This window comes from Gavia stellata, chromosome 2 (assembly GCF_030936135.1).
Source record: "Gavia stellata isolate bGavSte3 chromosome 2, bGavSte3.hap2, whole genome shotgun sequence".
NCBI classification, from domain to species: Eukaryota; Metazoa; Chordata; class Aves; order Gaviiformes; family Gaviidae; genus Gavia; species Gavia stellata.
The window spans coordinates 44694576-44720250 of NC_082595.1; the positions used below are offsets into that span (position 1 = coordinate 44694576).

At 38.5% G+C, this 25675-nt stretch overlaps 1 protein-coding gene across 3 annotated transcripts in view; it reads right to left on the minus strand.

Moving 5' to 3' along the window:
• Nucleotides 1-4616: 4616 nt before the first annotated feature.
• The window catches only part of TMEM242 (transmembrane protein 242), a 41414-nt gene continuing 20355 nt past the window's right edge, over nucleotides 4617-25675 (minus strand). For 2 of the 3 annotated variants that reach the window (XM_059835512.1, XM_059835510.1), the window contains exon 4: nucleotides 18131-18725. In XM_059835512.1, the coding sequence (XP_059691495.1) occupies nucleotides 18627-18725 (99 nt within the window). In that variant the 3' untranslated portion in view covers nucleotides 18131-18626. Of the gene's footprint in view, nucleotides 4635-18130; nucleotides 18726-25675 lie in introns of those variants that run through there. The other variant, XR_009484975.1, reaches the window with a different exon arrangement.

Here is a 25675-nt window from a genome sequence, read left to right on the forward strand (position 1 = left end):
AGTGTGACATGACAAAGGAGGTGACAGAATAGGTGAAGTGGTTTGGGAACAGGAGGAGCACAAGGCAAGAGAGGGCATTTGTACGCTGTTGCATGGAACGTAGTTGAGATGGCTCTGGGGTGGGGAGTCTCAGGGTGTCTGAAAAGAAGGATAAAGAACAGGCTGAAAGTAGGTTTGAGAGAAGCTGGGTGTCAGTGTGGGATGGAGTCATTAGGGAGCTGGAAGGCCTGGGGAAAGTATCAGAAACTTTGAATTGCAGCAGGAGGAAAAAGGAAGGTCACATTGGATCACACAGGTGTTTTGGTGTAGGCAGGGCAAGATTTCAATTATTATTTTTATTGGACCAAATCAGACGAGCATTTGGGGGCGCAGGTGCCCCTGCAGGTTTGAAAAAGCTTACATTTGAGCATGTCAATTTTTCTGGTTTTTTAACTGGAGTTCTTGTGCAAGGAAAAGTAAGAAGTAAAAGGAAGACGCATTGGAGTATAAAAGAAGCAAATAGGCAGTGTTTTATTTTATCATTCCTGGGGGATTTAAAATTACTTAGATTATTAGATTGCAAATACTATACACTTAAAACGTAATCATTTTCAACAGAAAAATGCAATGAAATGGATGTGGGTTTTTGAGTTACATAGATGTATGTATTTATGAAGAACGTCTAAATTTCACAATATGTAAAGTCAAACTTTGTCTTCTTTTTTTCATGCCATCCTTTTTTTTCCCTCCCCTTTTTAGTACTTTGCTTTATTCTCTCTTTTTCTTTCTGCATGTTTTTGTTGCCCATCTCTCTTTAACATCCGTTTTCTTTTCAATTAACTTCTAAATGCCCCTTTCTATACATCCTCAGGCCCTGGCTTTGCAAACCCTTGTACAAGACTGTTCACATTGAAATCAACAATACTTTTATCACATGCATATAGTTAGTGTTGGATGATTAGGAACAAAATATCACTGACTCACTATTAAACCTTAGTTTTTCAGCAGAATTAACAGATTTTTTTTTTTTTTTCTCAGAGAAAGATTTGCAAATAATCTGGAAATATGTAGACCTTTATTTTTCTGAACACCGAAGGGTTGCCTACACACACAATTGAATTTTGAGGGTTTTTCATGTCAATATCTTTTTTATCAAAAAGACACAGAGCAGAAATCTATTTTATGCTGTATTCTCATTTCCACAGATTGCATGTTTTATCACGATTTTGCACTATGGCAAAACCCACAAGATCAGTAAACCTGATAGTCAGTGCCACAAAACCATACATAAAACTCACAAGTTTGTTCTCTGCTCAGTCAGCTTCTACCCATTAGCATGAATTACATCTATGAAAAGCAGGTGTGTCTCACACAGTTATGGTGCACTCCAGAAGTCCAGAGGTTAATTCAGCATCTTAAAACATGGCTGTTGCTTCCAGCAGTCCCTTTAACTTCTGTTTACGTAGCATCCCTTCCCAAACTCTTTCTTGATCTCCTAATCACAGTTGTCATCTTCTTGGAGAGGGTAGTAGCCTTGTAGATTAATCATCTCTGTATTGTGACCGGAACATCCAAGCCACTTGCCTGTCTTCCAGCATCTTTATAGCAAATGGCACCGCCCTGTTTGTAAAGTTAAGCGGTATCACATTGTAAAGACATGAATTCAGACAAAGGGACAGCTAGAAGCTAGAAGGAAGGAACACCACAGAGAAGCAGAATAGCTCCAGCGTGGCTCAGACTCTCAACATGGGCAAATTTCTTGCAGGTACCCTATATTAACACAACTAGATTAGATTACTGAAAGAATGAAACTGCAAAGATGAAAAATGGAAAAAAAAAAGGCTCCAAGAATCATACTAATTTAGCTGCGTTTGCATGGGTAGATTGTTTCCCCACTCCACTTTTTAAAAGCCAAGGGCCTAGAAGTACTTAATAAAGTTGCTCAGGTGTGTGTCTGCTGAAACACTCACTCATTGTCTCATTGAGTTTATATACACAGAGATACACACACACGTGTGTTCAACACCTTCTGAATTAAGGTCCCACTCCCTGATTGGGATTGATTGATTTAGTAATTTCTAAACTGTCTATATTTAATCATCACAGTAATCAATGTTATAATACTGTCTGTGTTGTAAAATATGCAGAATGCAAGATACGGAGAGAGTTCAAGTCAACTTTGCTTCTGGAATCTCAATTAACTCTTTGTGATAATTTTCATTTAAATACACAATCTTAAATCTTGCTCCGTTTTTAATATAATACTTTTCCATATTTTATTGTGTTCGGGATCGGATGGTTAGTTCATTTACCTATGAACTAGCAAGAAGGGAAAAGGCTGAGATCCCCAGGTTTTGTAAAAGATGCAGCAGAAAGCGCTAGTTGGAGGTGCAATCATTTTTCCATATACGAATGCTGCCCTCCTCTGGACAATCGCTACCTTACCGCTTAATGAGCTTCAGCATTACCCCTCTCAGTAACTTTTCCCAGGCTAACTGGAGGTGACAATGGTATGGATTTACTGTCCTGATCCACAGTTTTGCTTGCTCTGAATACCAGCTACAGCGTTCCCCTGGCTGCCCTCCCCCTGGAAGATATGACATCTGAGAGGTATCTCTGACTTCTTTGCAAAGCTTTAAGAACAAAGCAAGACACGGTAACCTCTCATGCAGGTTTCTGCGGTTCAAGTGCGTTGCTCTTTTCCTCTGCTGCTGTGGGGCTTTGTAATGGGAAGTTTAGTTACTTGTCTGCGAACACAGAAGGCTGCTGGCACATGGCCGCTGGATGAATAAAGCCTACCAGACAGTTTTCAAAACCTCAGCCTACGTTTGATCCTGTAGCTGGGTAGCATGGCTGCCTGAGTTTTGTCCTGACAAGGAAGGCTACCCTGTGCCTGTGAGAAGAACCACTACATGGCAGTGACACTGCATAGCGCTTCTTGCCTTCATCTCAGCCCTGCACCATCAGAAGAATCTAATCCAAACGCTGACTTCCCTGCATGTTTCTTTACTTGCATGGCAAGGATCTGCCTGGATCTAATTCCATTTCTAGTTTTCATTCTTCCCCTTAAGTCTATCCCCAGTCTGTCTTCTTGGCAACCTACCCTTTTCAGGGTGACTATCTAGTTCAGGAGGAAAATGAGCTGAGTAGACTTATACATAAGATTAGTACCAGCCATTGGGATTTCTAGCTCTGACATTCAAAGATTTCACTGTCCCTGAGTTAAGTTTAAGATGACTTTTAAGTCATAGTTTAGAGGGTAAGAATAGAGTAAAACCCTGAGTCAATGGAACGCGATGCAATCAACATGCCAAAGAGCCAAAAGAAAGTGTAATTTGTACCAATTTGCACTACCTTGATGGATAAGCCCAGCAGAACATATTAACAAATGATACTTCTACAGGTTTCTGGTGCCATGTGCTATAATTTAATGTATAATTATGCCTTTAGTACAGAATACTAAAAGATAGTTTAAAAACCTATAGAACGTATCTCAGAATTACAGTAATTTCTATTGATCCCAATTATGTCTCATAAAGCTCTGTGGATTTTTTTCTTTCTTAAAGTGTAGGCTGTTTTCATAAAGGAGCGTTTGATTCTGGTTTGCAGACTTAATAAGCAGAAGGCCTCATATCACAATCAAGCCATATTTATCCCACTGCTGCAGTATGTATTCCTCGTATTGGGCAGAAATAAAGCAAGATATTTACTGTAGGAAGACTCATTACATGTAAAGGAACAAAATTCAGATTCACATTTTGTGATAAGCACAGAGCAGTCAGCTTTCTTGCAGGACTCAGATCTGGTTTTGAATCAGCCTGCACTACTTTAGAGTTTGCCTCAGAGCCCATATGAAGCCTGTCATTTTAAAATGGCATAAAACATGGAGAATTTTTATTCTTTGAGTTTTAAATAAAACTTGATGGTGATTAAACCACAAGAAAATGTGCTCTATCACCATTAGAAATGGAATTATTTCTACTTCCCCTTATAGCTTCATGTTATTCGTATTAAATATTCTTCTTTTTATCTCTGCTTAAGTTTTTGTTTTCCTTTGATTTATCAAAAAATTGGAAAATAAGTACTTGAACCTTTACAAAATTACTAGCACATGCAAAGAATCAGTAGATTCAAAAACTTTGAGTGATTGATTCTAAGATATAAAAGCAGTTTCTTAGGCCTTTTAGCTGTAACTTGAACAAATTATTGTGAACATTTTATAGTATTTTGAGCCGCAGTAAATTTTGATCCTTATTTTTTGTCTCCAAAGCAAGAAAATAAAACAATGTATTATAATGCTTTGTTGCCAGCTTCATAAAGATATTCTGGAACCTCAAGTATGCATTGGATAAACAAATATATTACACAATACCTTCAACATTTAGAAATATGTGGTTGACTGATGCAAAAATAAACAGTAATAGACATGCTACATTAAGACACAGGGTATAATGTGATCAAGAGTGAAGAATTGTTTTTAACAAAGTATTAGAGGAAATCAGAGTAGGAAAACTCTTTTTTCAGTGTTCAGTTTTTCTTTTTAATGCATTCTGAGAAAAAATGGCAGAAATATTACCTGAAAGTGTAGTTCCATATGTGTTTGCTATGGATATATTCATAGCCTTTTAGCACAGACATTTGTTTTCATGTCTAACCTGAAAACAAGCACATGAACAGTTTCTTTTAAATTCCTAGGCAATACACATTAGCATTAAAGTCAGACCAGTTTATGCCAGTAGAGGATCTCATCTGGCTTATAGTACCCTCCTGCTTCATTATTTTTCATTGTTAAAATCTTTTCAAGCAGTATTTTTAGTGAAAGGAAACAAATACATTGGTACAGAACAGGCCTTAGGAAGTAATTAGACAGAGTCAGGTTTCAGAACAAATGGGTGAAAGGTAGCTATGAATACATTTAGCCTGAAAATTAGAAGACAATTCCTAGTCATAAGGGTAGCCCATTCTGGAACAGGCTTTCGGTGGATATAGTGAGAACAGCAGCAACTAAATCACTGATTTATGAAGTGGAGAATATAATGTGGTCCTTGCAATCATGGGGTCTTGAGAACCCGGGAGGTCTCTTCCACTGCTGTGGTCGTTGAAATAAGTTGTGTATTTGTAGTGAGAGCAGTTGACTGTAAATGGCCATGAAAACTTGCTGAGAGAAAGATGGTTCTAACATGTTTTCCTATACCAAGCCCCTCCTCTTTGTAGGAAGAGACTCAGGCATCTGTGGATCTTGATATCCAGTCTTAAAACCACAGCTCAGACCATTGGATTGTGATATACACATCATAGCGCCTGCCAGTGCTAATGGAGTATTTCCTCATTACAGAAGTTTTCTTTAATTAATGGAAACTGAAGTTTTTGCTCCTAACAGTCACTTTCTGAACACCAGCTGGTAGAAAAAGCAGGTTCCTGAGAGTTGCCTAGAATGGCTCTCTTATGACCCTGAGATACGTCTCCTACTTCCCCTGGATTTCCTGGTCCCCCCTGAGCCTTGGTAGCACCGTTGGGACCCAGATTTGGATCCTTGTCTACCAGCTTTCCTTTTTAATCTTTTAAAGTACAAAACCTGCAGGATTATGATGAAACCAACTGTTGAGCTAACTTTTTGATTTTGGAAGGTATTGGAAGAGACATCCCCAGGTATGATGCAGAATAATCTCTTGCTCCATAACCAGATCAGCGGTAAAACCTTGATCTGGAAATCCATTTCCTCCTGTGGCCCATTTTATGGTGGCTGCAAGATATAAAAAAGATGGAGTCTGTCTTTATAATGTCTTTCTTTTTCCCCATCTGCATTCTAGCAGATTTGAGCAGGCCTAAAGGTCACTCTGCATGTAGTCACAGTAGTTTTTTTTTTAAATCTTTGAATGCTAATCCAGCTCTGAACTGCTTTACATTTGCATATTTGCTTAATCAGAAATGTGTAAGGTCAGCACGGGGAGCTTCATTAGGATATTCATGGCTAAAATTGCTCTCCTCATCACTTCTCTTAGAGTGTTCAGCCAAGCTCTGCACAGGTTGCAGACCTCCCTCATGCCCCTGCTGGGAGTGGCAGCAGGGATAAAACCAGATCCAGAAATAACTGGAGAGGCTGAAAACCTCCAGCAAGTAGAGGGGCAGAGGGAGCTTGTATCATGCCATCCTTGTTTTAGGCTGTGCTATTTTAGCTACTGAGAAAATCAAAACAAAGTCTATTTGAGAAAGCAGAACGACAAATCTGCAAAGATAAGGAGGCTAAGATATGCAGATGGCTGGGAGCAAGTTGTTTTGAAGAAACCTTAATTGCTAGACAGCAATGATGGAAGACTGCAATGCCTCTGGGGCTGGGTTCAAATTTATCCCCTGGAATATTCTTTCCAAGGAGGCAGTATTTTTCAGAAATCAGCAGCACTGCCTAATAACTGGCTGACTCCCTCTTGTGTAGCTGGGCTATCGAACAGTCTGGTCTCCGACCAGGCAGTGTTCCGTGAAACAGCAAGCTCTGCAGATCTTTCCTTTCGGTATGTTGGTGGGTCTTCAGGAAGAGATAGTGTCCTTAGTCTAATCCTCTCTCACACTTACCTGCTGCCTTTCTAAAGATTTTCATCTTACTGGGGTCTTCATTTAATCCATATTCTCCACCCATTGCAAACATCCATTTCTTCTTTCCTCTGCTCTACCTCTATTTCTTCTACCAGCCACTGGTACAAAGCCTAACTGTATGACTATTTTATAAAATAGGAAAGAATTTAGAGGTGAGGAAGAGAAAACACAAACAGATATATTAAAGGAAACAGTTACATGCCTATTTTAGAAAACTTAAAACTTACGAATGTCAGGAAGCAGTTGCGCTGCAATATATGCCATACAAAAGTTTGACCTTTCGTACCTCTACCTGTCACATGAGAGGCATGCATCCTTTATGTTTGTTTGACTGGCAAGACGCAAAATGGCATTCTGTGATACTTACTTGTTTTACCATTAATCACGCACAATGACTTCTATTATACAACACAAAATAGTGGAAAATCTCTATTTCAGTCCAAGTGCAAGGAGTATCAGATATATATCCCATGTTCAGATTTTTCCTTATCATGTGAAGAGACAACCCATTTCTTTTGTGACAACTAGGAGTTATAGCGAAGCTACTTAAGGCTTTCAACTTTGAATTTCAGAATGAATAGGGAGTCCAGGGACTACAGCCACTGCTTGTTAGGGATAACTGCAAAGGCTATTTTGTGAGACTGTTTGAATACTGTTTTCTCAAAGTAGGGAGTCATCAATAGATTTCTATTAAAATTTTAAGAGGATGTTACAGACACTGTGGAGGCAATATAACAAAACTTGTAGTTCTGAGAGTACAAAGCCCATTAGTAGAGTTGAGAGGAATTACAAAACATACATGTCGAAAAACTGAACATCTGCTAAGGATGAGAAGGCTTTTTAAATGGAAAGTGGAATAATGATAACAGATGGCCAACAGGACAATAAAAAAAATGATAATTCCAAACATTGTCTTACAAGATGAGATTCTGGTGTTCATTACATAATATTTTGGTCAGATTTATTTTTCAAGATTTTCTAAAAATTAATTATTGTACCTCTGCCATCATCATGTCTTTCCCCTTTCCTTGCCATTCACCCTTCTTCTAAAGTTTTATTTCAGGGGACCAAGCTTTGCCTGTCTTTCAGTGAGATTTCATTGACTACGGAGGTTTTGGTAAAAAGTGATTAAAGCCTGCAGAATTTAGCTCAATGTGAAAGTTACTGTGCAGAACTGTAATGGGTTTTCCTGTTCATTAAGGTCATGATTTTTACAGTCAAAGGCTCCAGATCTATCTTCACCAAGAACATGGCTTGTTTGGCATTTCATTGCTGCTCAAAAATAGTCCCCATCCCTTCTCTACCTTGTTGCACTGTGCCAGCACAAGCTGAGGAACTGTGATGCACTAGGTCAGGGAACCAGAGCGGCTGGGAAATAATCCTTTTGGGACAAATTGTCTTTCAGCTTGAATTTGCTCCTAATTTGCACTGTCACTCAGCTGCACAACTGATGCTGCTAGCTCAGCTGAGGGGATGTCAAAGGATGTGGCTGCAGGAAGAGGAGGCTTACAGGCCACTTTTTACTGCTGCAGTATCCCTTTAAACGAATGTCCCATTAAAGCCTCAGGTGACGCTAGCAGGAATTTTAATAGGAAAAAGCAAATGGTTCAAGGTTGGCACATCAGTAGAGACAGGTCGTAAGTAGAACTAATACATCTCTATTCTAACCCAAACCGTATCTTTTGTCAGAGCCTAAACTTGGAAGCAATTTGTTTTCTTAACACCGTTTGAAGTGACACATAATAGGAAAAATCATCTTTCTTGAGAGATTTTGCCCTTGAAAATATTTGGGCTGAAGCTTTTGCAGTTTGTGTGATTTCTGCCATTATCGTGTTCAAACTGCTTTTGTCATTTAGCCTTGAATTTGAACAGCCAAATACTAGCTGTGAATACTACCTCCTCACTAGCTGAGCACTGCCTCCCCTACCTCTGGGTAGGGGCAAGTTCTCCACATCTGACTGATGAGGCAGATTGGATGAGTTGTTTTTCATACAATGGGGTCTAGATTTATGAACCTTTAGTTTGTGATAGAATTGTTACTTTATCATGATGAATTAACAAAGAAAAGCTTTAGAAAATCTGAAGCACAAATTTTTCCCCTTAATTTCTTTGACTATAAAGAAGTATTCTTACCATGTAATTTAGGAATCTCTGGTGATCAACAAGACATGATGAAACATTGCAAAAAACTGCATAAATCCATGATTAAGTAAGCAAATAGATAAAAACTGAAATTCTACTGTTAGGTCAAATTTTTTTTATAGTTTTGATAGGCTTTTGATGAAAACCCCTCTGGAATCACTCACACAAGACGGTCCCTAGACTTTTTCAGAGGGAATGTGGGCTTCTTTATTAAAAAAGCGTGGGCCAACCTGCAATAAGCTGCTTGTGTAATAAAGGATTTTTCAGGAATATGTCTTTAGTTTAATGGTAATAGAGCTTACAACAGCTAAGGATCTGGCAACTCACAAAGTATTCTGTCTGTTTAGAGCTCAGTAAGGAAGACAGTCCTGAAATAGAAATCTTTTGATCTTAAAATGACAAGATCTGAATAGTAAAACCCCCTCTCATAAGAAACACAGGCTGTAATTATGGCACATCTATTATTTAAAAAGTTCTTGAAAATTCACATAAAAGCAGTTCAAAATAAAGTAAAGCATTAGTTCAGGAAGTGGTCTGCAATACTGAGAATATTTTTTTTAATAAATTTCTGCCTTCTTTACTCAAGCGTTTGCTTGTAGCAATTGCCTTGCAATACATAAAATGTTTGGTCCAAATGGATTAATTCTTTCCCTGTAAAAATAGATTCTAATTTATTCTGTTCTGTTTTGAAGAAGACCCGGTACATGTGCAAAGTGCCTGACAAGGCTCAGTTCTTTCTCTTCCTATACAGTCTCCTCCGTGGACAGCTGAGCTGTATTTGTGCCTGATAGATAGCTAGCAAATCTGGCAGAGTCACTATTAACATGTTAGCCACAGCTATTATAAACAGAATTCTTCAATGTAACCGTCTCACAGCAGACATCAAATAATCTATGAAAACAAGTGAGCTGGAGCTTAGTCATATTTGATAATTAATGTGTGATGGTTTCCAACCAAAATTAATTTAGTGATGGAGTAAAACATATGGAATAATGCTTAAGCTTACATCAAAGGCAAATATTGAATACATTAGGATACATTATCTCTACTCTTTCTGGAGTACATTATGTTCTATTAAGATGTGATGTTCTGAATTTCTGCCGGGGCTTCTCTGAGAATTTGTGTGATGGCTCACAAATGTGTTCCCCAGTGCCCTCCTCTCTTGCACTCTTCCAATTCAGCTATCATTTTTTTGTTTCAGATGAGGCATTAACACTCATTATCTGTCAGTGGAATAAAAAAAGAAAACAAAACATAACCAAAAAGACCCAACAACACTTTTTTTTAGATGAAACATCTTTCCTGGGTGACACTTCTGATGTTATCAGTAGGAAAAGCCTTCAAAGAAAACGGGTATCAAGCCTGAAACATTACATAATGCTGAGTTGAAAGACAAAGAGTTTTCTGGAATTTTAATTTTTTTTCAAGCAGCTGCCTTTAAGTGAAAACAGCCATCACTGTTATAAAATATTCAAAGCCTCATACATATCAAACAGAGACACAGTTACTAGGGCAAACAATCTCACATATCCGTTAAACAAACACTTGGAATTTTTCCCGAGCCCACTCTAGGTCCTTGCAATGCCTCTAGTTTAAATTGATTTTTACCCAGTATCCATTTGTTCTCTTTTTTATGGTAATTTTCAACTTTCCAGGACCCTACTAGCTTTGTGGGGGAGCGGGTCGGCATGCAGTCATGGGAGCCAGAGATTAAAAGACTTCTCCATATTAGGTCATTAGCCATTCCACTTGCTGGACCTTAGCTCATTTTCCCATTCCTAATTGATCACTTCATTGATCAGACATTATGGACATGGCTTAGTAACCTAAGCCTTAGCTTTGAAATGCAGTAGAGACTGCAATTACCTGAAAGTCTTCAAGGGTGCTGGCAATTTTCAGACCGTCAGATGCTCAGTTAATCAAAGATTCTGGCTAATGGAAAGGAGGGAGTAGAGCTGTTTCAGCTGGGTTCCCTAAGGACAGGATTTTCAAGAGAGATCTGCAGAAAGAACAGAAATGTGCCTACAAAATTTTCTGTGCAGAATTCTTGTGGGGTACCAGTGCCTGTTTAGAGGACATACCGAAGCCCCTGTCCTCTTGATAGGTTGGCATAACTGAGAGCACAAAATACCTGCTGAGCCATCCCCAGCATTAGGGGTTGTTGCACCCAGGAGTTTGAAATGGTCCACAAAAGGCTGTTCCGCCCCCTGTGATCAGATTCTTTCCTCTGCTCCCCACTCTATCTGCCTTAACATGTACAGTCTGCCTTGCAGGGTCTTGAAGGGTAGAGGGGCCTTGGGGTGTTTGCTACGTGGAAAGCTGAGGAGACCGGAGGTCTGAGATGGGCGCAGGGCTGGAGCAGCCTGCCCAGTCAGTCCTTTCCCACATACATCCCTGTGAGCTGAGGATTCAGTTGTCACACTGTGCATATGTGCATGCGTGCTCGTGTGTGCAGACACTGCCAGGATCCTCTGTCTTTTCCTCTTGAATCCTTTACATGGCAACAGCTTCCAGGGGTGCAGACAGTCTCAAACTGAGCACAAGTAGTGGCTAACTGGGACTGAAGTAGTGACCGGGACTGAAGTAGTGACCAGGACTGAGGTAACATGCTGACAGGCTGCCCTTGTAGTTCCATGAATCCCTTAAAGATGCCTCTCTTTCCAGTTTAGATAAATGTGTCATTAAAAACTGAGGCCTTTACTACTTTCTCTGATATTATTGATCATGCCAAATAATGTGTTCTTCTGTATTTGCCAATTATTGCCCTACTGCCTGTTAATATACATCATGCTATGGGTCATCATCTGCTCTGAAGACTGGCTTTCAATGCTGTGTATGTTATGGTATAGAGGATAAGCTATTTCCCTTTGAAGGCAGTTTATAAATCTTATTGGGCTTCTTCATGATGAAAGGCACTATAGTTATATAAGAGATCAAAGCTGTGTAAAGATCAGTGGTATTTGTTTGCGTGAGGTTTCTCTTTCTGTTCCTTCTGAGGATTTTGAGCTTCAAAGTTTCAGCTTTAAAGAAACTCAAAAACCAAAAGAAAACCCTAGCAAAACCTACCATGTTACAGCTGGTTTGAGGTCAGGCCAGCCAAGGGCCGCAGGATTCTGACATGGACTCAAAAGCTCTTCTGCAACCTTCTTCTATCTGCCAGCAAAAGCTGGTGCAGAGCAAATTTTTGGTCTTTCTCAATGACAGTGAGGGCCCAGAGCAGTAAGTTTTGTAGAGGAAGAATGCTGCTTAACACCAAAGAGGGGAAAACAGCTTAACTCACAGAATCACAGAATTACGGAATCACTAAGGTTGGAAAAGACCTGTAAGATCATCAAATCCAACCATCAACCAACAAACACCACCATGCCCATTAAACCATGTCCCACAATGCCTCGTCCACACGTTCCTTGAACACCTCCAGTGAGGGTGACTCCACCACTTCCCTGGGCAGCTTATTCCAGTGTCTCACCACTCTCTCAGTAAAGAAATTTTTCCTAATAACCAGTCTGAACCTCCCCTGCCACAACTTGAGGCCATTTCGTCTTGTCCTGTCACTCATCACTTCGGAGAAGAGGCCAACACCCACCTCTCTGCAAACCCCTTTCAGGTAATTGTAGAGAGCGATAAGGTCTCCCCTCAGCCTCCTCTTCTCCAGACTGAACAACCGCAGTTCCCTCAGCCGCTCCTCATAAGACCTGTGCTCAAAAACATAAGTGTTTCTGTTGTGACTTGTCAGTCTGCTAGCAAAATTATTATCATTTGTGAGTATACAGTAGCAATCGGCCTAAAAAATCAGATTGATTTATTATACAGTTTGTGGCATATTTTTTAAGGTGCACTTTATTTTTCACTTAAATGTTTAAATATTGAGAATTTCAATGTATGCTTCTGCAGATGTCTATAGGAATTGGGAATAGAAATCCAGTACGCTCACTGAAAAGCATTGGCTGCAGGTAATACTGGTTTTGACTGCATTGTACTTTAATATTAGATTAGTGTTTAGCATAGAGTAAGTCACCCCTGGTATGTGAGCTTTTATTTTTCAACAGGGTCACTGCCAAAAATTTTCTTTACTTCATAGTGTGTTCTCATAAATGACATCAAAATAAACCTATGACGCATAAAAATAACTTTCTATATTAGAGCCACACTATGGTCACACAGAATATACAGATGTATTATATAATGTAGTAAGCAAAAATTTTTTAAAAAAAGGCAGATGATCGTGTGTGCACAATCTGAAAATCCTTCTCCTTTAACAGGCTCTATTGTCTGGCTATCCCTCATCTGTAAAGCTCTCACTGTGAGCATCCAAAATACACACATCTATAAACACTTGTCTTTTTTTTTTCATTCTTTTTAGAGAAAAAGGGATCTAAATGAGAGGAGAAGGAGAAGTAATAAAGAATCGGTATAGATCTAGGTAAGTCTCTGTAGAACAACGGAGTATGAAAGAGATGAGCTAGACCCAGATATGAGTGAATCCCATCTGCATATCATCTACACACTACTCTTGAGATAAGTCATACCAAATAGTAAATATGCTGCGTAGCCAAGCACAGTAGAGAACAATAATGTGTCCAGTACACTTCATCGATATACAGTCATAGTCCAACAACCAAGGGGAAGGATAGGAATCAGGAATTGAGTTCAATCAGTTGGTATTGCTTGCAAGAACTCCAGAGGCCTTACGGAAGAGACAAATGTAAATTAAGTCCAGTGGATAAAGAAGTTCAGTCTTGAGGTGAAAATGTTTCTTTTTGGGGAGAACTTCCCCAGTACAGTTCTTCTGTACTGGAGGAATCCAACCAACCATGAAAGTAAACGTTCCCATTCTGAATTATTTATTTTTTAGTAAGAAAAAAATATATACAAAGAGCAAAGCAGAAAGCATAAAATTTGAATTAGGTCTCAATGTCCCAGGAGGCTGTCCTAGCGCGTATCCCATGCAGTAGGCATCTCTCTCCACGGTCAAAGCTGTCCCCCTTTATGTTATTCTTGAACTTTACCCCTTCCTATCTCAAGTGAATAGCCTGACCACAAAATTGTCATATCAGCTTCTCAGTTTTTTTCTCTCATTCTCTCCAGTGTAATAACCATTGTATTATTTACATTAAATGAAAGACCTTCAGCTGGAGCTAATGAGGCAGATGGTGTTCTTGCATGTTCCTCAACCCTACATATGTAATGGTGTTTTGGTTTGGGGAACTTTCCTGTGATTGAGAAGACTGGGTTTCAAATTCCTACTGCCTGTCAGGTCGCATAGCTTTCAAAACTGTAACCCCAGTTTAGTATCTTAGCCATTGGTTATTAAGTTAAGTAGAAGAAAACATATTTATCTGTTACGTTTTGTCTAATGGCTGTACAAACCTCTCCCATGCTCTCTATGCATATATGCATCCACATGCATGTGCGTGTACATGCACACACATGCATGTGTGCAGATATTCAGGTACTGGCCCTGCTTTCAACAAACAACTCGTTCAGCTTCACGAAGGGGATCCCACCAGCTTCAGGTTGTGCTGCAGAGCTGGTGGCATTGACTGCTTAAACTCTTCGGAGAGACAGCGAGTGCTGCACCTCTTCGTCTGGGAGAGGAAAGCCTTACACCAGCAGGTGAGTGCTGGTTAGCTAGAGTGAGGGCTAGCAGTCATAGGGGAAGAATTGTGCTCATACCCTAACTGTTAATTGTTAACTATCTATCTCCTCCCTGCTCTGCTGATGATCAGAATAACACATTGGACTGGAAGAAGAGCAGGATCCCCAGCTGTCAGGCTGATGAATAATTGAACCAGTTTTCTTGAAGCTCTAATTAACAGCAAAACGCCTTTCATAGAAACAAGGGTTCAACCAAATAAAACTGATGATTTTTGGACATGGAGGATTAAAAATCTCTCTCACTCTTTCTGCAAAACAGTCTACAAAAGCCAATTTGTTTCTTTCCAGAATTTCAGGATTAGTCCCCAAATATGCTTGACTAAAGTCTCTGCAGATAGCTTTTAGATGCAAAATGAAACATAATTTCCCTTGTGCACTCCATTCTAAGTTTTTAGTGCTCAGCGCCAATGAAATGCATTGCTTATAGGGAGATAATGTCTTTTTTGTGCCTTCCGAAATCTGTGAAAAATGTCTTCCTGGTTAATAGGTTGATTAAAACTGTGTATACTCCAGAAGATAAATATGATTATTTATCATACTTGCCCAAGATAATGACAGTAAAGAAGACAAGGTTGAAAGTCTGTATGATTTCCTCTCTTCCACATCCAGGGACATTCAGCACACAATATGCAGATGGTGCGACACATAAAGGATCGCATTAACTGTTAAACATTTTTTTCTTCCCATTAACTAATTTAACAATATGTCCCTGCTATTAAAGAAATAGACAAATTACAGAAAACTACTGTCAGCTTAATCCTGACTGCTAAAATAGGCCATTTGCCCAGATGGGCTTGTTTTCTAGCCTATCAGGTTAGAAACATCTAGAAATTCGGCAACCACCAGCCCAGACTCTCTCTGTTGATTCAGCTCTTCATCCTTAATTGAGTATCAAGCATGTAACTCTCTGGAGATTTTTGAATGACAGCCTAAATATTGAAGGCTACTCTGCTTTGCATGTATGTTAGGTGACCTGAATTTTCTAAAACTACGAGCTCTTAGGATCCTGGTTTAAGTCAGCAGATGCCATAGGTGACAAAAATCACAGCAAAAGCCCCTGAGACTTTTTTGCCAGAGTGAGCAGTGGACCAAATTAAACAAGCATTTCCAGTTTGTTTTCATTTGCCACCTTCTACAGCAAAGACACTGTTACTGACCTTGGGGCTGGTGGTACTGTGGAGGCTCCTGTGGTAACCACAAGAATGGTGAAGTAAGTAGCCTGCCCATCACTGTTTCTGGCACAGCCATTTGCCATACTCTCTCTTTTTATCACCATTTTCTCTTTTTGCTTCTAAGCAATGTAGTAGTATGGAGGGAGCTCATGTATTATTAACTATTAGCCTACAGGCTAATTTTAGGAACACACATGGCCTCCATTATTCCTATAACTAAATGTGACCAGAAAGTTGGTGAAAAATCAGTGTAAATGAAACACAGAGGTCCACTGAAGTGACTTGAAACAACTTGAAACTCACTGCAGCTGTGCTACGTTACCCACTTTGAATAGCAGTGTTGCAAACATCCCCTTATTTTAGTGTAACTCTTTGCACAAGAGAAGTTGATAATGAAAATAAACTTCCTCTTCCATGTTTTATTCTTACAGTCTTGATGCAGAAAGAGAGTAAGCAATTTTTTAAATAAAAGAGAAAGCAATTAAGGGGCCACTGGACCCACCAACTTTTTTGTGCCATTGTCTACTGCTAGTATTTAAGTCTTGAAACTTGATTTCGTTATGTATATTGTCTGTCATTTTTTGCCTCATTTTATTTGCTCAGTTGCAATAACTGCATAGACTATGGTATCTAGCTGCTATTGGTGTACTATGTACTTTTCCACTCTATTTGTTCAGGGTTTTGTTGTGGTTTCCAGTAACTCTTTGTCAAAAATTTTCATAAAGAGAAAAAATGAACCATCAGAAAACCAGCAGAACATTCACCAAGTGAAGAGAGCTGCACAGTGCAATAAAGAAAATCCAGGATCTCCCATGCTTTTCATGTGGCTTGAGACCTGATTTCCTTTTACATTATGCTTGCACTCTTCTACACAAACCTTTATCTGGAGAAAACCCATTTCCAGCCAAACGCACAGAATAAAGCTTGGAATCAGAAGATAATGTAAGAATTCCTCTCTCTGTGGAAGATGTTTTATGTTCAGCCTTATATGTCAACACAGATATACTTGATCACTCTGTACTTGCCCTGTAAGTGTGATTCTATTTTAAAGATTTCTGTCTTTCTATTTCACTATGTTAGGATTTTTTGAAGAGCATCATCTGGAATGTCCATATAACTGGGCACCTCCAGATCGAATTCATCCTACCTGCCATAAGCTTTTTTTTTTATAATATGGTTACACTGATCCAATAGCTAATCATTACCAGAAGGGACATATCTCTTGTGCAAGGAATAGCACTTGTCTAACCCTTAGAGCTCTGAACTGCTACAAAACTACTCATTTTTCTTCTGAGTTTCTCCTGAACTGTGTTCTCATGCAGTCACCGTGCTGATGAGAGGTAAGCAAGGGCAGAGCAGCTCTTTCCAGAGGCAGCCACCAGCAGGTTGGTCAGGTCAGATGCTTTGCACAATTCCAGGAGCAGTCGTTCATTTTAGTACAGTGCAAGCCACCCTCTGATCAGTGCTGTCTTTCTCCATTGACCATGCAGGGAACTTTGGATGACTGATTTAGATGAGTTATTTAATCCAGATAAAGACAGTGACCCAAATCCCACGTTAGAAACTAAAGGTAAGCAACCTTAAGGACATCATGCAATTTGCATTTGTTTAGTTCAGTTTCGTACTTGACCAGTTTTAACGACACAGCTACTTGTTAAATTTGGTAACTCAGTACTAATATGCATAAGCGTAGGCAATACAGGTATCACCATGCACACAAACTAACAGAAGTATGAAAATAGTACCATTTTTCATGTGCATATGATGGCATTATTCACCACAATTTATTTAATATTGGATTACAAGCATCAAGCTATGGAAAAGATGTCAACTGTTATACTTCAATTGCTTTAAAGATATTATTTTAGTGCTGTCATGTTTCATAGGAAAACCATACTTCTCTATTATTCATCTGACATTTAAAGCTTTTTTTTTATGTTCTTTCCTAGGAATATAAAGACTTAATCACAAAAGACAGGTTTTAAGAGTACTTTATTAAATCTGCCAACTGACTAATTGGACTGTGTGCAATTAATAAAAAAACCTGATAATTGAGCATTCAACACAGGATTGTTCACTGATACCATTTTTTTTATGTCTGCATTTTTACAGATCTACAATTCTGCAAATACAATGTTTCAGTAAGACATTATTCTTCCTAGTTTACGCCCACACTTTATGAGATTACCGCAGTGTGGAAAATGTCACATTGCTGCTTCTGTTAGAAGAGCCACAGGAACCACTGAAATACAAAAAAACTGAGCTCTGCCCATACACTTTCTTAGCTGAAAATATTTGTGTAGGACACACTGGGTGTCTCACTATTTTATACCTTTTTCACTTACAATTTAAATTGCTATACAAATACAGTAGAGACTTTTACGCAAACTATCAGATTCACTATTTTGGGATCCAATAAAAAAAGCTAACACTGAGCTAACAGTGCACTTTGTAAAGATCTCTTCTGATGCTCTACAGAGGAGCTCAGTAGGTCACTACTTACATATAGGATGCTTTAAACTTTCCCTTCAGACATACAAAAATAGTTTGGTTTAGATACTTTCTCTGTTGCAAATTTAAGTATCTCCTTTATTTTTAGAAGACTGCTCTGTATGCTTTACCTTCAGGCTCAGTAACAGATCTGTTATATTCCTAATGGGACATGTAAATGTCACTGAAAGTACTGTTCTTTGTTTCCTAGAGAAATTTCCTAAAATTTCTCTTAAGAAGCAGGATGGGATAAGAGTTTATTGGGGTTTTGTCCTTATACTTACTACTGAAGATCAGTTTCTTCTTTAAGTCTTCATAAGAGAGAGAGTCTTTTTTCAAGCTGGATCCAACTTATCTTGGAGGGTTCATTTTCTTGCAAAATCAACTATACCAAGCATGCTGAAAAGTACAGTATAAATTGTTTTGCTTTGTTTTGTTTTTAATTCCCTTGCTGCTAGATGTTAACTGGCATCCCCAGATTCAGTGAACTCAGTCAGTGCTCAGTCTTGAGTTTTCTTCTCTTTTTCAGATGGGACGCTTCTGCTACTTCCACTCCTGTTCTTGCTGAGACATCTCCAAAAGGCTCTGAGTCTTTCACTTGGATTTAAGTAAGTCTTCCCATTCAACAGCGGACTCACTATTTTTAGGAATTGCTGGAAACATTGACTGCATTTTAGTTTGGAATTCTTTCATCTATAAAAGAGATTAAAGAATAAAATCAGTTAACTGCAAATAAAGTAGCACCATGAACCCCGGGCTTATTCCACAAACTAAGCTGTGTGAGGTAAAAAGACTTTAAAAATTACAGAAAATTAAGACTTTCCCTCTGATTATGTTGGTTCAATTAACAAAGTGGAAAAAAGTATGAAGGGACCCACAACAATCACCCCTTCTAAAGCACCACACTGGGATTCCTAATTTGGACCGCTTGCATGAATGATTTGCTACTGTTATATGAACTACTATACACACACACACACACACACACATATTTGAAATGTTTTTGTTTGGAGAAAAATTACCTCAGTAGAATGTGCCCATATTTTGACTGCAATGCTTTTTTCTACACTTGTAATGGATTAAAAACCCAATAGGTCTGTTGAAGGATTTTAAAACAAGGATTAAAGAAAAAATACTGGTCAGCTCTGACAGTTTAGGTTTATCCCACCGTAAGGATACAGGTGACAAAACAAAGCCTCATTCAAATTTATACGTTAGTAGGAAGGAAAACAAGATTCATTACGATATATAGGACCAAGCTTTTCTTTCACTGTTGTTAAATTAAAATGCTGTGGAAGAGGAAGTTTGCTAGTTTTATATTTTGTATATCAATACATTAATACCAATTGCCAAATCTGTATTTATGACAACCATTTTATCACCAATGTCTAATTCAATAGTCCTGGCAGGTCAGAACTGAAACTTAATTTCTTTAAAAATCTTTTCTGTTTGATGATAATATTTAGATTTAGTGAGTTTCTTTCTTCCAGTATTTTTACATATAATATATTTTTAAAGGATAGGCACGGAAAAATCAAATCAGTGAAAATACTGTTACACAAACAGCAGGATGTACAGGGGAAGTTTTGGACTACTATTTTTAGGAAGCTCTACAGAATCTATGACATTCAGACACAGAAGACAGGATGTGGTATTCAAGCACTGGATGCAATGACCTCTTGAAGAGCAAATGCTGTCTCAGGCAGTATGTCCCACAGAGAGGTTCCAGGAAATCTAGATATTCTAAACAGCCACACAGGCATCTTCTCTAATATGCCTGTATATTGCATGTTATGGGCCATCAGTTTTTTTACAAATACCTTTGGGCCATTTTCTGTTCAAGTCCTGCATACAAATAATTCTGACAAAGAACTGGTAATTCTTTAGAGAATGTTGCTGGAATGCAATTATTCAAGTTACAGCTGATACAAAGAATGAAACAGTTTACAAAGAAATTACCAATCCTTTACTAAGACAATAACTAACTATGACGGATGAAAACATTTTAGAACTCAAGTTTTTGTGTAAAAATGACTGGGTACTGCTAATCAAATAAAAATACATGTTATATAAAGTAGGAGGAAAATTCAGAGCCAAATTATCCTTTTTGTTTTACCCTGATTGTGTTCTTATGTAAAAACTAATTCACTGTCTGCTTTATATTTTATTCTCGTCAGACAGCTGCTTTGATTAATTATTTGTTCTTGGTTTTTAAAAATCTTGGCAATCACCCACAATCATTCCTAAACTAGTATTTTTGCTTCTTATTTAAAACTGAAAAGCTCTCATAGACAGCTAATATTTCCAAGAATAATAAACACCAATATCAGAGCTGACATAGGGGGATAGTCCAAATTACATTAAACAATTGCTGACAATTAAATACAAGTATTTACAGTAGGAAATGCTTTAGGAGCTTCAACTCAGCTGTTTTTTCCAGTCCTCTGTAATTAAGTTACCCTGGTTCTCTGATATGTGGAAAGTATTCCATTTACTTAACATTTTTTATTTCCTAAAGAGTGAACCAAATCGTCTACTCTTTCATCTCACACTAAGTATTACCTGGGTGTTTGGTACCACAGGATTGGTCAGATCCTAACCTGATGTAAACTGCTGTAGCTCAGTTGGTATAACTGGAAATAAAACATTTTATATCAGCTATTGATCTGGTGCAATGTGGATTTTTTGGCTGTTTCTAAACTCAGACTTTTAAATTTCTTTTAGTGTCAAATTTAAATGACACACTCATAAGCCCTACACGACACCTCTATTACTCTACTGAAGACACATAAAACCAAAGGAAAACTAAAAGCAATAATGTAAGGCCTCCAAAAAAAGGATGATGGATGGGGGAGCCATTCGGAAAACTACAATGCTTGCTCACTCAAACAGCTACCTCATAATTGCTAACACGCCAAACCCTAACCCTCAAATGCACAAAGCAATCTTGTCTGGGAAATAAAACACTACAGCTCTGTTCTGAAAGAAAAAAGGTATTTATTTAGAAAGTACTAAAACGCTGCTAGCAGCTGCAGATTTAAGAATATTCAGATTTTTCTCCCCTCAGAATGCTAATTTATGTTCTGCAGGTAAAAACAACTCATTTTCTGGAAAAACAGTTTTTCCTTAACACATGGACAAAATCTGAAATATTCGATGTCTTTCTTTTGCTTTTAAGACCCCTGGAGAAATTTCCTCAGCCTTGTCTTCTCAGATTTTGATGCTTATTTGTAAAACCACTTTGCAAGCGATGCCAGACTCAATGCCTCATTTATCGTTTCCTCTCTTGCCAGCATCTATGCCCTTTTCCACAAGCCCCCTCCGCACAAAAATAGTTTTTCATTGCAATTCACAAATTTGACCATTTTTTATATTTTTTCCACAAACCTTCTTCCTTTGTGATTCCTGGACAGTGAGCTATTTTAATAAATCATAATGCCAAGCTGATAACCACTGTGCATTGTCTTCTCAATGTCATGCTTTAGGTTGTCAGCTATTTAAGAAGGACATTATCTACAGTGACTGGCGTGGGCCTCACTAATACATAATGTCTTCACAGTATGTCTACGTGGGGCCAATTTCTTCACGATACAAATGTCACAGCTACTAACTCTTACTAGAAGTTTTCATTTCTATACAACTTAAAAGATACCGCACCCTATTATTTCTCTCCACAACAGTTTCTGAGTTCTCACTAATAATACATTAAGCAACGTAATTAGCAGTAGTCACAGACTTCTATTTTCCCCATCTCCCTCTCCTCCCACTCCCAGTAAGAAAGTGCAGTACAGTATTTCATTAGGGCTTTGATCTGGACTTCTAAGGTATCTCCCTTTTCTCTTCTGTTCCGCTAATAACACCAGCTTCTGAATTTCTTCCTCCGTTTCCACATTTGTGCTTGTTGCTATCCTGAATGTACTTCCAAATCCTAGCCACTGTCCTCCCTGCACTCAGAGCTCCTCTAAAGCTCACTTGCCACACTGCCTAAAAGCATGGAGAAGACTTTGAAAAATAGCTGTTCTCTGATGTAATGGAACCAGTGTATACAGACACAAATAACCATGGAAACCGCATCCCAAAGTTCATATCCCTTCTCTCCCAGTAACAATGTCTCTCTGCTTATGAACCATTCTAGTATCAAAATTTAAGGCTGTGACTTCTTTCAATCAGAGACTATCAGCTGAATATCCCAGACCTTGACTGGCCAAACTCATATATATATATATATATATATGACTAAATTTGGCCTCCAAAGTAACTCACATGGGCCTTGGGGTTGTTCTTGCTTGCATTTGGTTGACAGTATCATACCAGGCCCATTGCAACTCCAGAGGCTCCTTGCAGTGAAGGTAAAATTTCTTCACTAAACATGTAAATTAGCTCTCCTTCGACGAACTGGGCTTACCAGTGTTCAGTCACCTCCTGCAGTGTGGCAAGCTTCTTGTGAAGGCAACGAATCTAGCTTTATGTTCTATTAATACTGCACACTTGAGGTGCAAGAATTGGGACCTTGTCTTTACCTGCTTTACCTCTCGGGGACAAGCATGCTTCTTGATGATGGAAATGCTGCAATTAGGAATCTGTGTCTTGCCTTGCCTTTTCTTTTTAGTAGATACGCCACTCAGGACGTCTCTTCTCCCCTCTCCCTCCCTGGAAATCTTCTCTATTTCCTCCAGATTCCACAATACACATGCCAGTGGTCTCAAATCAAAAGGCATTTATTTAATTATGAAAGCTAATGTGCTATGTACTAAGTACTGGAATGTTTTGAAATAATTCACTGAAATGGCTGCCTCTTTATTATCGTCAGCCACACTGACACTGGAGTACTCGGTTCAACTGTGATAATGTCTTCAATTAATAGTGCAGTAAACCGAGCACTAAAAGCTGAATATATTTTACTTCTTTCTGCTGCCTTCAATATCACAGGCCACTCTCTCAGCTGCTGCTTCTGAACCTAGTGGTACATGAATGATTTGTAACACATTTCTTGATTTAACATTCCAGCATGCTCCATTCCTGGAGGCAACTCTCTGAAGTGAATTTCACCCAAGTGAATTTTATTTTTTTTATCGCAGATACTGCAAAGCTTGACGCTGTTTTTTCCTGCCAAATAAATTACAGTAACTGTTCCACCTCTGACTGTCAGGCTTCTTTCTAAAAGGGTATCATCTACCTTACTGCTTTAAATAATCTGTAATAGCTACAGATCGCTGTTATTTTCTTATCTTAACCTAATGATCCTGCCTCAGGTGGCAAAAATATGGGGACCTAAAAGCATCTTCCATTTAATAATCTCTTTTTAATGTACATCGCTGACAGAATGTCACGCAAAAATTGGGATAGCACTATTACTGAGAGCACTTACATGGCCGTTCATATTCAAATGAATGAAAGAGGGGCTAAAAGAGTCTATTTGAATGCTAGAATGAAAGTTTTACGAAGAAATGTTCTCTTTAATGTCTGACATTCATAATAGGCCAACCCAGATTCTAGGAATTATTAGTTTCCTATTTTAGTACTCATACCAGTAAGAACTGCTTACATTAGCCTCCAAATGTTGTTAGATGCCCTGAACTGGAATATCAACTGGCAGCAGAATACAGTATGTACACACCCTGTGTTCTCCTCAGTCACCTTCCATTTCACAGGGCATGAAGATGAGATGGGCTGCCCTGGATTTCAGAGCGTCAGAGAGTATTGTTCTTGCCACCTTTTCCCAAATCTTAAAATGACTGCTGTCGCCCTTGTTAGCAAACGATTACCAAGGTCTACATACAGAAATGGCAAGTGATTTGTAGAAAAAGGCAAGCGCTGAGTCCCTACAGTACTCGAAGAGCAGAGCAGACAGCCTGCCGGTTGAAGGTGATTCTGCGACTCCCGGTGTAAAATGGGGCACCCGCTGCGGATCACCCTGTGCCAGTTTGCACACTGACCTCTAACATGAAGATGGAAAATAGAGCCCTGGTTCATATTCTTAGAGCTTACATTTCATTGGCAAAGGCATTATGAATGTTCAGATCATTCAGAACTACAGGTCTATGAAAATGGCCCTCAGAGCATCAATCCTGGCAGTATACATCCTAATATTTAACTATCTTACACTATATTGTCATAATACACTGTTCACAACCAGTTTGCTGATTCCAGTGTTTCAGGCTTGCATAGAGAAAAGCAGCAGCAGAATTTTGTTAAACCACGTAGAGAAGTCAAGAGCTCATCTTAACCCCCTATCCCATGGAGACTTACACACATGCTAAACCTTATGCAGGGCTGAATACTCCCTTCTAAATCAGAAGGCTATTTACAATGCCTAAAATTAAACAAACACATAGACCTATTTTTCCAGAAACCTATCCCTATAAATCCTGTGTAATTGGGTAAAACATGTCCTGTACTTTTTAAAAGAAAAATAACATGAAAATAACCCAAGTGAACTTTACAGGGAGAGGGGGAGAGGATCATCACTGTTTGGAACAAAGCCATCACAGTTGCCAAACCATTATACATATACAGTAGCCTCCCGCGGCTACTACATATTCTGTTTCAAATTACTGGTAAACTACTGAGAGCTGTCAAGTCACAAGGGTCAGGCTGTCTCTTTTCCAATGACTGGGTCACATGAAGGGATAAAACACGTTAAATGCTTTCCCCATGTTACTTTTCCAAGTGTGCAGCAGCCATGTGACTAATTCACAAATGAATGCATCTCACAAATGGGAAGATAGCTGGGCTACATCACAAACGTGTTTTACTAGCCCCACTTTTAAATTTTTTTTTAATTTTTTTTTTATTATTTTTTTAATTTCTGTGCGAATGTCACTTAGCTCCCAAAAGTGGGATTGTTAACTGGTAGCCTGAAAGTATCTTTCTATACATTTATCATAAAAGGAAGAAGATGCCATTCCAGTAAAAAAGCCTCAAGAAAACAAAACTGTTCTGGTTTAAGGCTAGATTATTTTGAATACAAAAAAAGGAAGTGATTAGGTAATTATGATCAATGGGAAAGACAGTTATTAATTTATATACACCGAGACAGTAATTTTGTAAACCACAATCTGAAAAAAATGAAATTTCCTTAGGTTCAGAGATACAGGAGTATCCTTTAAAATTTTATACATTTCCATGCTGATCTTTCTGAAATAAAATGCCAAAGACTTACGTTTTTGTAGTATATGATATCTCAAAGTAGATGAAGTCAGTGTCTCATTCTCAAGCCTATTCTCACTGATTTCAGTGATGCTGCATCAGGCTTCAAAATAAAAGTAATAGTACAAAGTTTGGACTATACCATCTTGTTGCAAAATGCTTTCATGCCATGCGAAAAATGGAGTGAGATACTTTTTAAATCACTGAAGAACACGCCATTTATTTCTGCAGAATCTTACTTTCAAATTTGGGTGCCTGGAAAGGACATCGACATGACTAGTCTATTACCGTGTATTAGTCATTGCTCCTTAGTCACCCTGGGCAATTTGAAAAATGAATATTAAAGTAATTTAAAATTTATGATAGTTAAATATCTAAATGTATAAAGCAAGTTGGTTAATGGACCCAAAATCTCAGGATGAGTGTCCCAGCTCCATAAGCTCTTCTGTTCTGTAATTTGGATTTCTGAATTACAGTAAAAACATGAATTGTCT